Source organism: Mastomys coucha, unplaced genomic scaffold, assembly GCF_008632895.1.
Source record: "Mastomys coucha isolate ucsf_1 unplaced genomic scaffold, UCSF_Mcou_1 pScaffold22, whole genome shotgun sequence".
NCBI classification, from domain to species: Eukaryota; Metazoa; Chordata; class Mammalia; order Rodentia; family Muridae; genus Mastomys; species Mastomys coucha.
Window position 1 is genome coordinate 129,361,655 of NW_022196905.1, and position 12,713 is coordinate 129,374,367.

General features: G+C 43.6%; 1 protein-coding gene across 1 annotated transcript; it reads right to left on the reverse strand.

Moving 5' to 3' along the window:
* Positions 1 to 10,071: 10,071 nt before the first annotated feature.
* On the reverse strand, positions 10,072 to 11,854 carry LOC116068539 (14-3-3 protein theta-like). The gene is made up of 2 exons (XM_031338210.1): positions 11,544 to 11,854; positions 10,072 to 11,177 (listed from the first exon to the last, which is right to left on the reverse strand). Exons 1-2 carry the CDS (start codon positions 11,837 to 11,839, stop codon positions 10,748 to 10,750), a joined length of 726 nt encoding a protein of 241 aa, XP_031194070.1. The 5' UTR covers positions 11,840 to 11,854; the 3' UTR covers positions 10,072 to 10,747.
* Positions 11,855 to 12,713: the final 859 nt, after the last annotated feature.

Here is a 12,713-nt window from a genome sequence, read left to right on the forward strand (position 1 = left end):
GTGTTGGGACAGATGTTGGTTCCTGCTTACCTCTGATACTGGGTGTGTCAGAGCACCTGGGAGTGGAGTTTCCTCTGGGTGTTGTGGGACTGGCTGCGGAGCTTGCGCCCAAGGTCTGCTCTAGACCCCAGCCCAGTCAGACCAGAAGGAACCCGAGTCACTGGGCTGGTGGAGTTCCTGTGTGCCTGGTCCCACTGGACCCAGTTACTCCCAATGTTGGGACAGATGTTGGTTCTTGCTCACCTCTGACCCTGGGTGTGTCAGAGTCCTCACTAATATTCTTTACAAGAATGAAACATAAGCTACCTTCTAAAAACAATTGCTGTTCACCCTCAATACTACTTATCTGCTTATCCAATGGTAAATATGCTAGCCCTAAACTTCTATTTCTAGCAAAAAAAGCGCAGAAACACGTGAGCATTATACATCATGGGTATCAGTTTCAGGAACACCGACAGGATCCCCCATCTTGGTTCTGCCATCCCTGGCACCATCACTGCCACCATCACTAGGATCCCCAGGAGGGTCTTCATGGTGAATCTTCCTCATAAGGCGTTCAGGCACCCACACTGGATCTTGTTGGTCCTGGGGAAAAACACAAACAGAACCTCATGCCCATGTCAGCACGGGATCAGGCCCTTGCCAAGAGCCTGTCAAAATATCTTTCCACTTCACCATGCCATTAGATGGACCATGGGAATCCTGATGTCTCTCTGCTGCTGAGAGGCCTTGAGCATCCAAATTTAAAAAATTTAGGGTAAATAAGGCTAGAGATATTCTCTCCTTGGGGGTACCGCCTTGGCCTATTCCCCCTTTTTGTTAATGCAAACATTCTTTTAAGGTGTGATGGGCACGCTCCACAATTCCTTGTCCTTGAGGATTATATGGTAATCCATGATTAAGGTGTACCTCCATCTGCTTGCAAGAGGCAAAGGTCTGAGCCATGTAAGCTGGTCCATTGTCCGTTTTCAGCTGCTGTGGTTTTCCCCACACAGCCCAGGCTTCTAAACATTGACATTGCGAGCCTTTTCTCCACTCAAGGGTGTAGCATGTATGATACCTGAGCAGGTATCTACAGACACATGAACATATTTTAAGGTTCCAAACTCTGAAATGTGGGTGACATCCATTTGCCAGATCTCAAGTAGCATCAACCCTCTAGGGTTCACTCCCACACTGGGAGGATGATGATGAATCACACACTGAAGACAATCCAAGACCACCTGCCTGGCATCTGCTCTAGACAAATGGAATTTCTGTTGTAAAGTTCTTGCATTTACATGAAATGATTGATGAAACTGTCTGGCTTGGTCTAGGGATGAACTCAGAAAAATGCATTCCATCCTAGTCCATTGGTCAACTTTATCATTACCCTCACTTAATGGTCCAGGCAACCCTGTATGCGCTCTAATATGTTGAATATAAAAACGCCTTTTCCTTTGCCAGATTAAATCTTGTAGCACTTGTAATAGGGCACATACAGTACTACTATTCTTAATAGGACCTGCTATTTCTAATATTTTCACTGCATTGACTACATAAGCTGAATCTGAAATCAAATTAAATGTAAATGAACATCTTTTAAGCACCTCCACAACAATTTTCAATTCCACAATTTGAGGTGAGCCCAGTTGAAATTGACATACTACAGGCTCCTGTTTCTCTACCATATAGGCCCCACAGCCGGTCTTGGAACCATCAGTAAAGATATTTAGCACCCCCTTAAGGGGATGCACAGAGGTGATTTTTGGAAATATCACAGGATGTTCCTTAAAAAATGACAACAAGGGATGTTTGGGATAGTGATTATCAATCACTCCATCAAAACTGCATTGCAATATAGCCCAATCATCTATAGTGCCACACAAGATCTTAATTTGGTAACTAGAATAAGGCACTATTATGCTGGCAGGAGCAACTCCAAAGAACTGCAAGCATTGCTGGACACCATTTAAGGCTAAAGCAGCAACCGCAGTGGGATAAAGTTCTATGGATTTATTTGGAGAAGCTTTTGAATAAATCCATAATAATGGTCCTTCCTGCCATAATAATCCTGTAGGTTGACCATAGGTAGCAAATATGCACAATGCAATGGGCTGTCCATCCTGCCATCTCTGTAGAAAGGCGCTCTGCAACCTTTCCTCCACTTTACATAAGGCTTTTCTTGCTTCCTCTGTTAATTGCCTAGGAGAATCAAGTGCTGAATCACCTATCAGAGTATTATACAGGGGTCTTAATTCATAATTTGGTAGCTTCAAATAGCCTCTTACCCAATTGATATCTCCTAACTACTTTTGAAAATCATTTAGAGTCTTTAAATTATCTTTTCTTATCTCAATCTTTTGAGGTACGATCTTTTCAGGTCCCATCTTGCTCCTAAATAATTAACCACCTTCTCCTTTTGAACCTTCTCAGGAGCAATAAACAACTTTTTCTTTTTTAATAACTTAACTAATTCTTCATAGGCCTGATCTAATATTTGTCCACTCTTAGCTGAAAGCAAAATGTTGCCTGTATAATGAATGCATTTCAAATCTGGAAAATTTTTTCTCAAAGGAGCAATGGCTTCTCCCACATACAGTTGACACATAGTGGGGCTATTTGCCATGCCCTGGGGTAAGACTACCCATTCAAACCTTTGATCAGATTCTTCATGATTACAGGATGGAACAGTAAACGCTAATCTCTCACTATCTTTGGCACACAGAGGAATGGAGAAAAAACAATCCTTTATATCTATAACTGTTATAGGCCATGAGGCTGGTAAAGATGATAAAAGCGGTAAGCCTCATTGCACTGGACCCATGATCATTTGTTGATTTATGGCATGCAGATTATGCAACAATCTCCATTTTCCAGATTTCTTTTTAATGACAGAAATAGGAGTATTCCAGGGAGACACAGATGGTTTTATATGCTTTAAGGACATTTGTCCAGCCACCAACTCTTTGGCAGCATTCAATTTTTCAGAGAAGAGTGGCCACTGAGGAACCCACACCGAGTCCTCTGTCTTCCAAGTTATGGGAATGCCCTCCTCAGTGGCCTCTAGGAAAAACCCAGGCCTTGTTTCTTTTGTCTTTGTTGAGCAGATATGGGACTTTTCCGCCCTTGCAAGTATTTCCCTATTCCAAATCCTGGAACATATCCCACATCTTACATCATACATTGAGCGGAGTTGGAATACTCATTACTTAACTTAAATCCCATATCCTTTAACAAATATCTTCCCCAAAGGGAGATTGGCAACTCAAGTACATAGGGTTTCATTACTCCAGAGTGCCCTTCCTGATCTTGCCACCTTAATTGCCTCGCACTCATATCAGGAGTTTTTGCATAGCCAAGTCTTTGCAACATCTGAGAAGACATTTGTATGGGCCAGCCTGAAGGCCAATCTTTCTTAGCTATTATACTCTTGTCTGCTCCCGTATCCAGGATCCCAAAGATCCTTTTCTCATCTACTTTTAGTTCCAGCACAGGGCGCTGGTCCAGATCCAGGGATAGAAAGGTTAAATCCATTCCCGTGGACCCAAAGCCTCTCTTTCCTCTCTCTTGATTCCTTGCAACATAACAATCATGCAGACTTGGCAGAATAATTAATTGAGCTATTCTATCTCCAGGAGAGATAGCAGTTATCCCATGGTAGGGAAGCTACCATGATCTTAACCACTCCTGTATAATCTGGATCTATGACTCCAGGGTGTACAATAAGTCCTCTCAAAACTGATGATCTCCCTAGCAATAAACCCACTGTGCCAGGTTCAAGGGGTCCTTTAAAATCTGTCTCAATTAACTGGACTCCCATTTGGGGTGTCTATACAGGTCTGGTGGTGGAGCGGAGGTCCAATCCTGCTGAACCTGCAGTGGCTCTCTGCGGTTCCTCGTATGACGTAGATTGTGCCACCTCTCTTGACTCTGTTCTCTGTCCTGATTCTCTACTGCCCCATATATTTGTGGGCCCTGAGGCTGTGGGCCCCGCTGTCTGTTTTTTGGACGGGCTCCACCATAACCTTGAATAAGGGGCTGTCCATTTATATCCTTAACAGACATTCATTGGCCCAGTGGTTCCCCTTCTTACATTTGGAGCACAATGCAGGCTGCTTAGGGCACTGGCCACTTCCTGTGCTCTCTGTACTTCTTCTTTCTGGACATTGCTTTTTAAGGTGTCCTGCCTTGCCACATTTGAAACAAGCCCCAGAGCCTCCTCCTCTCTTCTGAGTCAGCTGAACTACTGCAGCTGTGAGGCCAGCATTGGTCAGTGGTCCTCCAAGCTTTCTACACACTTTCATCCAAGCTTCCAACCCCTTGCTCTTATATGGAGTAATGGCAGTTCTACATTCCTTGGTGCATTGTTCATAAGCTAGCTGTTTAATAAGGGGCATTGCCGTGTCTGGATCTCCAAAAATCTTTCCCACAGCCTCCACCAAGCGAGCTACAAAATCTGAGAATGGTTCCATAGGGCCCTGTAGAATCTTAGTTAAACTGCCACTCACTTCTCCCTTATTTGGCAAGGATTTCCACGCTTTAATAACTATCTGATTAATTTGCTCATAGACTTGTGGAGAATATCCCATCTGCTGATTGGTGAATCTGCCCTGACCAAGGAGCATATCTCTGTCCCAAGCTGGATTACCATTTCTCTGATTAGCTGCGGCTTGTTCAGTGGCATACTCAATCAGAAAAGCCCTCCAGTCCAAGTATTGTCCTGGACTCAAGCAGGCACGGGCAAGGCCACTCCAATCACTTGGTGTCATACAATGCCTGCTCAATGCTTCTACCTGAGCTAGGGTAAAAGAAGCTGTAATGCCATAAGTACGACTGACTCAGCCAGGGATTTAATTATTTTGAAATCAAGCGGTTCCTTGTGTCTATTCCACTGTGGGTCTTGATAAACAGGGTAGGCAAATTGCAGCTCAGTTCTGACCTGAGTCCAGATTCCAGGGCAAAATGATCTCCCTACACCAGAGGGCGGAGCTGGCTGCACTGCCTAACTTCAAGATACAGGGGAGGGCCAAAGGCATTGTGGTGGTGGTTTCATTTACACCAACCACTGCTAACTGAGGCTTCTCCTTTTTTTTTCCTCTCCCGTTTTCTTATCACTGTTCTCTCTAGCTGCTCTACTAAAGCATGCAATTCTCCCTCAGAATCTGTGTCCTCTGAATCCTCAAGATCCTTACGATCAGGATAGAGAGGTTCTCTTTTCCTGCTTCCTTTCTCACCTTCTGCTTTCTCTGATCTTTCTTCTTGCAACCGTTCCAAAGCTGATTGTCCCTCCTCAATTGCTTTACAGCATTTCTGATCTTCCAAACAGCTCCTCACCATTTTCCAAATCCCCTTTTTTAAAGTGCCCTGTTCCCAGGCAAAATCTAAATCCCTGCCTAACTTCTTCCAGCAGGGCACCTTAAGGTTGCCTGTTAATGGTAACCATGGGGCTACGGAGTCACATTCATTCAGAAATCTTTCTAAGGTTGATTTCTTAATCTTTAAATTTCTTGCTAACAGCAGTTCCTGAAGAGCCAGGAGAATTGGGTGTGACTGAGATGCTCCCATGAGTAGTTTTTCCATGCTTATTGCTCTCAGTTCCCTATGCTGCGAACTTGGTCCTCTCTCTTTGTTCCCAAAGAGAGGTAACACTCCCCACTCTCCCACGAACTTTATGGCCCTGACTTACCTCGGGAACCTTACCGGTGCACCGCCCTGACTGCGGGGGTTCTGAGCCTCTTCAGAGTTCCCCATTGTGGCGCACACCCTCGCCAACAAGGAAGACACTACACACTAGCTCTTCCCACACAGTTTATTTCAGGCACTTTTAACAATCTTCTGACTGACTAACTTCTGACTTCTTCTGACTACTTCTGACTTCTGACTTCTTCTGACCCCAGGGAGACCCTGCCCACAGGCTAAATACTTCATGGGCAGCCAACCTCAGTAAACCACATAGTACACACAAATAGGCACACATATGTGGAGGCAAGCCTGCTGGATCAGCCTTAGCCAAATAAGGATGCCTTTTGTCCCAGACAGCACTCACCATCTGGCGGGTGGAAGGCTGAAACCAACGCCATCTTTAGGCATGGCACATCGCAGCTCCCAACACAAGATATTCTCATTCTTTTTTTTTGGAAATTAGTTGATAACTTTATTAATGATAATAACAGTGTCTGCAAACTTGAAAATGCACATGCAGTAAACAGGATTTATTCCATCTATGACAATGTCTGGATCTCTTTCTTGGATTCACAAAGCTCCTGCAATCAGCTCCAGGAGCCCTTACCATAAAGCAGAATTGAGAAAGTCATCCAGCCATCAAGTATCTTCACCAACAAAATCAAGACTTCAAAGGAAAATGACAGAGCTACACTCCACAAAGGAATCCAAGGCTATTGTTTTCAGGTAGGGAGACAATGGTGTTGGCCAGTGGGTTGCCCAGTGGACCAATCCATTTAGCTTCTATTTAACTTCATTCTTCGCTCCATAATCTATCTTGCAGAGCCCTGGGCTGGGTTCCAGCTAGACCAACAATGGCTGTCTACCAATGGAAGTTCCAATAATCCAGCTGTCTACCAATGGAAGGTCCAATAATCCAGTTGTTGATCAGTCTACAAGGCTGGATGTCTCATCTGGTCTTCAGTGTTTGCCAGAATCCTGAAGAAGTAGGGCTCTAATGCCAGTTAAGGAATAGACTTGCCATCTCAAGCAAGCAGGCAAAGAACAAGCTTCTTTCTTTCATGTCCTTAATAGAAGCTGCCAGCAGGTGTGGCCCTGATTAATGGTGGATCTTCCTGCCTCAAAAGATCCAGATTAAGAGTGATTCTTCTCACTCAAATTACTGAATTAAGAAAAAAAATCCATCGCAAATGTACCATCTTCTTGGCTTGACAACCAAGAATAGCCACCACAGAAACTATAAATAAAGACAAATTTGGAAAAAGATTCCTGAAAACATTTCTGTTCCATAGTGTGTTCACATACATTAAATGGACAAGGCCCCTGCTACCCAGACTTGGATATAAAAATTAACTCAATGAGCAATTTTTAAAAAGTAGTGATATAAAATTAATTCAGTAAGGAATTTTAAAATGTAGGATTGGCTGTGGGTAAGACATCGGTGGCCTCTGGAGGTAGAAAAATCATCAGGCCATCTTGACCAGCCACAGAGTAAACAAGAAAGCCAAAGGAACTTTATAACAACTTCTTGTGGAGACAGAATAGGAAGGAAAAAGCTAATTCCTGAGTGTGTGGATTAGAAAGATTGCTTCATGGACCCAGAGAGAAAAAGAACAGTGTCCTTTCAGTAACCTGGCACTACAGTGGTTAACACAAAATATTAAATGGAAAAAACAAAAAACAAAATTAGAACAGAACAAAGAAAGCAAGCTTCAAACAGGGATTCTAAAGCCTGATAGAGAACCACAACAGACTTCTACCAAATCCACAGCAAAGCGGAATGTTCATGTTCTGTATCTGTGTCTGTATTACTCAGGTAGTGGTAGAACCTCTCAGGGAAGAGCCAGGCTCTTGTCAGCAAGTGCTTTTTAGTATCAGCAATAATGTGAGGGTTTGGTGTCTGCAGATGGAATGGATCCCTAGATGGGGCAGTCTCTTGATGGTCTTCCCTTCAGAAATAGGAAATGGTCTTCTGTTCCATTTTTTGTCCCTGTCTTTTCTCCGGACAGGAACAATTTAGGGTTAAAATTTTTGAGATGGGTAAGTGGCTCCATCCCTCAACTAAAAGCCATGTTTATCTACTGAAGGTGGTCTCTACAGGTTCTATCTCCCCTTTATTGGGTATTTAGGGTAAGGTCATCCCTGTTGGGTCCTGGAAACCTTTCACTACCTAGCATCTGGACCATCTGGGACTTTCTAGTGGCTATCCCCCAGGTCCCCATCCTCCACTGCTACCTACTTCTATTCAAATTTCTTGCCTTCGCTACTTCTTTCCCTTCTAATACCTTATCCTGCCCCCTTTTGCCTCCCTCTCCTTTCTCCCTCCCAGGTCCCTTTTTCTCTCTACCCACTGTGATCATGTTGTTCCCCTTTCTATATAGGATTGAAGCATCTCTACTTTGGTCATCCTTCTTCTTAAGCTCCATATGGTTTGTGTATTGTATCATGGGTACTCTGAGCTTTTGGGCTAATATACACTTATAAGTGAGTACATACCATGTATGTTCTTTTGTTCTGTGTTACCTCATTCAGGATATTTTCTAGTTCCATCTATTTGCCCGCGAACTTCATGAAGTCATTGTTTTTAATAGCTGAGTAATTGTGTAAATGTACCTCATTTTCTGTATCCATTCCTCTGTTGAGGGACATATGGGATGTTTCTAGCTTTAGCTATTATAAATAAAGTTGCTATGATCATAGTGGAGCATGTGTCCTTATTACACGTTGGAGCATCTTCTGGGTATATGTCCAGGAGTGGTTATAGCTGGGTTCTCAGGTAGAACTATTTTCAATATTTCAAGGAACCACAAACTTGATTTCCAAAGTGGTTTTACCAGCTTGCAATCCCACCAGCAGTGGAGGAGTGTTCCTCAGTTTTCTACATACTTGCCAACATGTGCTGTCACCTGTGCCTTTGATCTTTGCCATTTTAATTGGAGTGAGGTGGAATCTCAGGGTCATGTTGATTTGCATTTCCCTGATGACTGAAGCAAGGTGATGCTTTTGAATGTGCTGCTGCATACCCTGCCAGCATGTGATGCTGTAATCTGTATTTGCTGCCCTGTATGTTCTCCCTCTGCTCCTCTCACATAGACAGATGCTCTAAGTGCATTGACTTCTCTGCCTTTCAGGAACCATACTAACCTAAGTGAGTTTCCATGTGAGGTGGCCATGTCCTGTGTCACATGACTGCTGTGACTCTTGCCCTGACATTATGCCACACCCACTCCAGTGGAGTCTGTGTGACAAGTCCAAAAGTTTGGCCTCAGTCCTGAGGTAAAAAGTTTCACGGAAACTGGTCTCCTGGATGTCTGTGCCGTCCCGTAACACATATGTGGTCCAGATTTGTCCTTGCCATAGTTGATGGAGGTTTTTGCATGCTTTCTTTCAGTATTGTTTTATTATAGGTATAGAGGTGCCCCCAAGGGATGATTTGGTAAATAGCCAAGTTAGATTGGATGTTGTTTCCTGGCCTCTACCAGTGTCCCAACATCCTAGTCAATCTCTGAACTGACTCTGGGCTTTGAATTTCATAAGAATGTTACTTATTCAGATGAAATGCCTCCAGTGTTGAAATAGAGATAGTGAAAGAAATCAGGCATTGCAGTTTAGTAGATAAGAGTTAATAATCCCAGGGCAAGTTCAACAAAGAAAACTTTTAAAACTAATTTTACTTCTATCCTCTTAAAACTAATTCTCATTAGTCATGTATGGCAGACTACATTACTTAATAGAAGAATGTTGGTGGGCTCCTTTAGTAAATGAAGGTCCCCCCAAATACGTAGAATAACAGCTGAGTCACTCCCATATACAGGAATTTACAATGGTCTAGGTAGAAGGTGGGTTGTGGTTTAAGAAGGAACTTGAGTATTGTATTATTCACAGAAAGGTTAGCAAGAATGGGACCTCCCTTGTGCATTTTTTCCCAAGCCCAGAAGAATAGCATAGGTGTTTACTAAGGGCTGGCTGGTGGTGGATTATTACAATAGACTAGAATTGGAACTATAACTAGGACATGAAGCCCTCACACCTGGCTTCTTTTTTTTTTTTGTTTTTTGTTTTTGGTTTTATAAAATGTAGTTTTATTTTATGTTACTCTGCTGTTACATAGGGCATAACATTTTCACAAGGCTTTTTTGGGACTACAGTCAATGATTAGCAAGCACACAACATAGTGGTCCAACTCTCTAAAGAACAATCACTGGGCGAACCGATACCCTCTCACATGTGCACAAATCTGCATGGAAAAGTACGAAAGGTTAGACTTGGACTTGTGTGCTTTATTTCTCCTTTCTAGTCTATTAAGAAAGGACATGCATTTTAATTTGCCCAAAGCAATGCTTGTATTCTGGCAGCAACATGCTACTTCTATCACAAGGTGCAGTGAATACCAGAGCTACGAAGGCAGGAGGTGTAAGTGAATTTTTATTGGGAAGGAAGTTGTCAACTTAAACAGCAGCAAATGAAGAATGCATAAGGAAACTCCCTGTTGTCACAAACAGATGTAACCTCCAGAATATGTGACACAGGAGACATTTCAATCTGTGACCCCAAGCCTGGATGCATTAAGCACTTTCCCATTCAATCTAACACTTCTGGATTCCTACTAAAAAGGAATTTGTAATAAGAGCATGGAAAAGTCGCTTCTGAAAGGAAACCCCCAAGAAGGTTCAAAAAAGGAATGTAGAAATCAAGAAGTTACTGTTACAATTACTTTAAATTGTAATGCACTACATTTCCATATCTTCACAGTAATACAAAACACAGTCTCTCGCAGAACTGGTTCAGATTACTTAAATACCAACTGTGTTGTCAGTCCTCTACCCAGTGTCTGGAAGTTACTCGTGGTTATATGAAATGAAGCTATCGATACTTTTCTACAGTCGTAACTGCACACCAGGAAAGCGGAGACAACACAAACCAAGGGATGGAGTTTTCCCAAAGCTGCAGTGTGAAAAGACTATAAACAGTTGATCCCATACACATGAATGGGCTTCCTTGCTAGAGGAAATCCAAGTGGAATAACGAATGGAGATGTAAAAAGGTGTTCTTGAGGGGAAGGAGGTTGGTGCCCTGGATGCCTTTAGTTCTCGGCCCCCTCCGCTGCATCACATTCTTCTCCTGCACTGTCTGATGTCCATAATGTTAAGTTGTCTCTAAGCAACTGCATGATCAGGGTGCTGTCTTTGTAGGAGTCTTCGTTCAGTGTATCAAGCTCTGCGATGGCCTCATCAAAAGCCGTTTTAGCCAGTGTGCAGGCAAGCTCTGGATTATTAAGGATATCATAGTAAAATACAGAAAAGTTAAGAGCCAGCCCCAGGCGGATTGGATGCGTAGGTTGCATCTCTTTCTTGCTTATATCAAATGCCTCTTGGTAGGCTCCTTGGGAATTTTCTATCATTTGTTTTCGATCATCACCACAAGCTACTTCAGCAAGATACCGGAAATAATCTCCCTTCGTTTTCAGATAGAAGACCTTACTCTCTGGTTTAGTTGCATTGGCTATTAGATACTTGTAGCCCGCGCAGTCATCTCGCCAGCAAGAAGACACACGGACACTAGGTTCCTTCTGCAGCAACGTTTATTTGTCTCCATCCATAGGGAAAAAGGGTCGAGCCCAAAATTTGCACTGCTTATATACACCACAGTGCAGCGTGTCTGCCCACAGCGTGGCGTGTCTGCCCACAGCGTGGCGTGTCTGCCCATGATTGGCTCTTCGCTCATTACCCTACGTAACGCCCCGGGATGGGCCATGACATAGCGTCTTTTTCACTCTACTGCACTTGCGCAAATAGTTGTTTACTAGGAGTTAACAGCGGAAGTAGGTGTCATCTTGCCATGGCAAATGCCTCTCCAGCTTCACCGCTCCCCACAGATACTTATCCAACAATTCCAGGACTGTGGTGCAGATGGACCTCAGCTCCGACTCCACTTTCTCCCGATAGTCCTTGATCAGCTGCAACTTCTTGTCGGAGGTGGAGGTGTCGGTCTTCTGCTCAATGCTCGAGATGACCCTCCAGGCAGACCTGCGGCCCCCGACCACGTTCTTATAGGCCTCCTCGTTGGACAGCTCTGCGCCCTGTTCTGTCACAGCTTTCATGCAGGTGGCCATGTCGTCGTAGCGCTCGGCCTGCTCGGCCAGCTTAGCCTTCTGGATCAGCTCGGTCTTCTCCATGGCAAGCGAGGGTGAGTGCCAAGCCGGATCCGGAGTCCTCCTTCTAGTCTCCGCGGCCACAATGCGAGTCCCACACCTGGCTTCTAAGAATAAGCTGACTTTAGATAAAGCTGACTTTATCTCAGTTGTAACCACCGCCTAATTCCTGCCAATTTTCATGTATGCATTTTTCTGCTTTGTTTAAAGAATCATTATGCATCAGATGACTTCAATGTACCTTGTCTGTTTTATTACCTAACTTCTTTATTTCTTCTGTAATGACTGTATAAGTCTGATGCTTACTTTGAGAAATTACACTCAGATTCAGCACTCTCTTGTGTTCCTGTGTGTTTGTCACTCACCAACTCCTTGCCCACCTGAGTACCTGAACCATGATTCTCCCTGAGTTGAGGGACCCTGATTGTGTCTGCCCTCTGCATCATTAGAGAGCCTGGCTTCAGGCTCCTGCTGAGAGCTCATCCCTATGCTAAAAGGTAGAAGAGTCTTCCTTGCTTTCATGCTTTACAGAGATTCCTCCATTCAGTCTTCTACTGTGCTGTGACCTCAACATCTCTGAGAACCACAACCTATGATGTGTCTTCTATGTCTCTGTCTGTTTATGTCAATATGGATCTTTAAAAAAACTCAATTTCCCAATAATTCTTCACAGAGTCCCCTTGAACCTCCTCTCCTATTTACAGCCTACCACATTCTCCTTTAAAGGTGTTGAGTTTTGTTCTATTGCTATGTATTTTAAACCTCAACATAAAAGCAAAGCAAGCCAAACCCAACCATAGCAAGGTCTTCTGTGTAACTGAGAGTGGCCTCAAATGTTCTGCAGTCTTCCTGTCTCCTTAGTCCTGGGATTGTATCAAAGCAATCATGGCAACATCTG

Bases quoted from the DNA above. Each gene is read 5' to 3' on its own strand.
- LOC116068539 (XM_031338210.1), bottom strand. From the start codon at position 11,839: ATGGAGAAGACCGAGCTGATCCAGAAGGCTAAGCTGGCCGAGCAGGCC. The intron at 11,178-11,543 runs GTATCTGTGGGG...CGCGGGCTACAA, and splicing joins GTCCTGGAATTGTTGGATAA to GTATCTAATAGCCAATGCAA.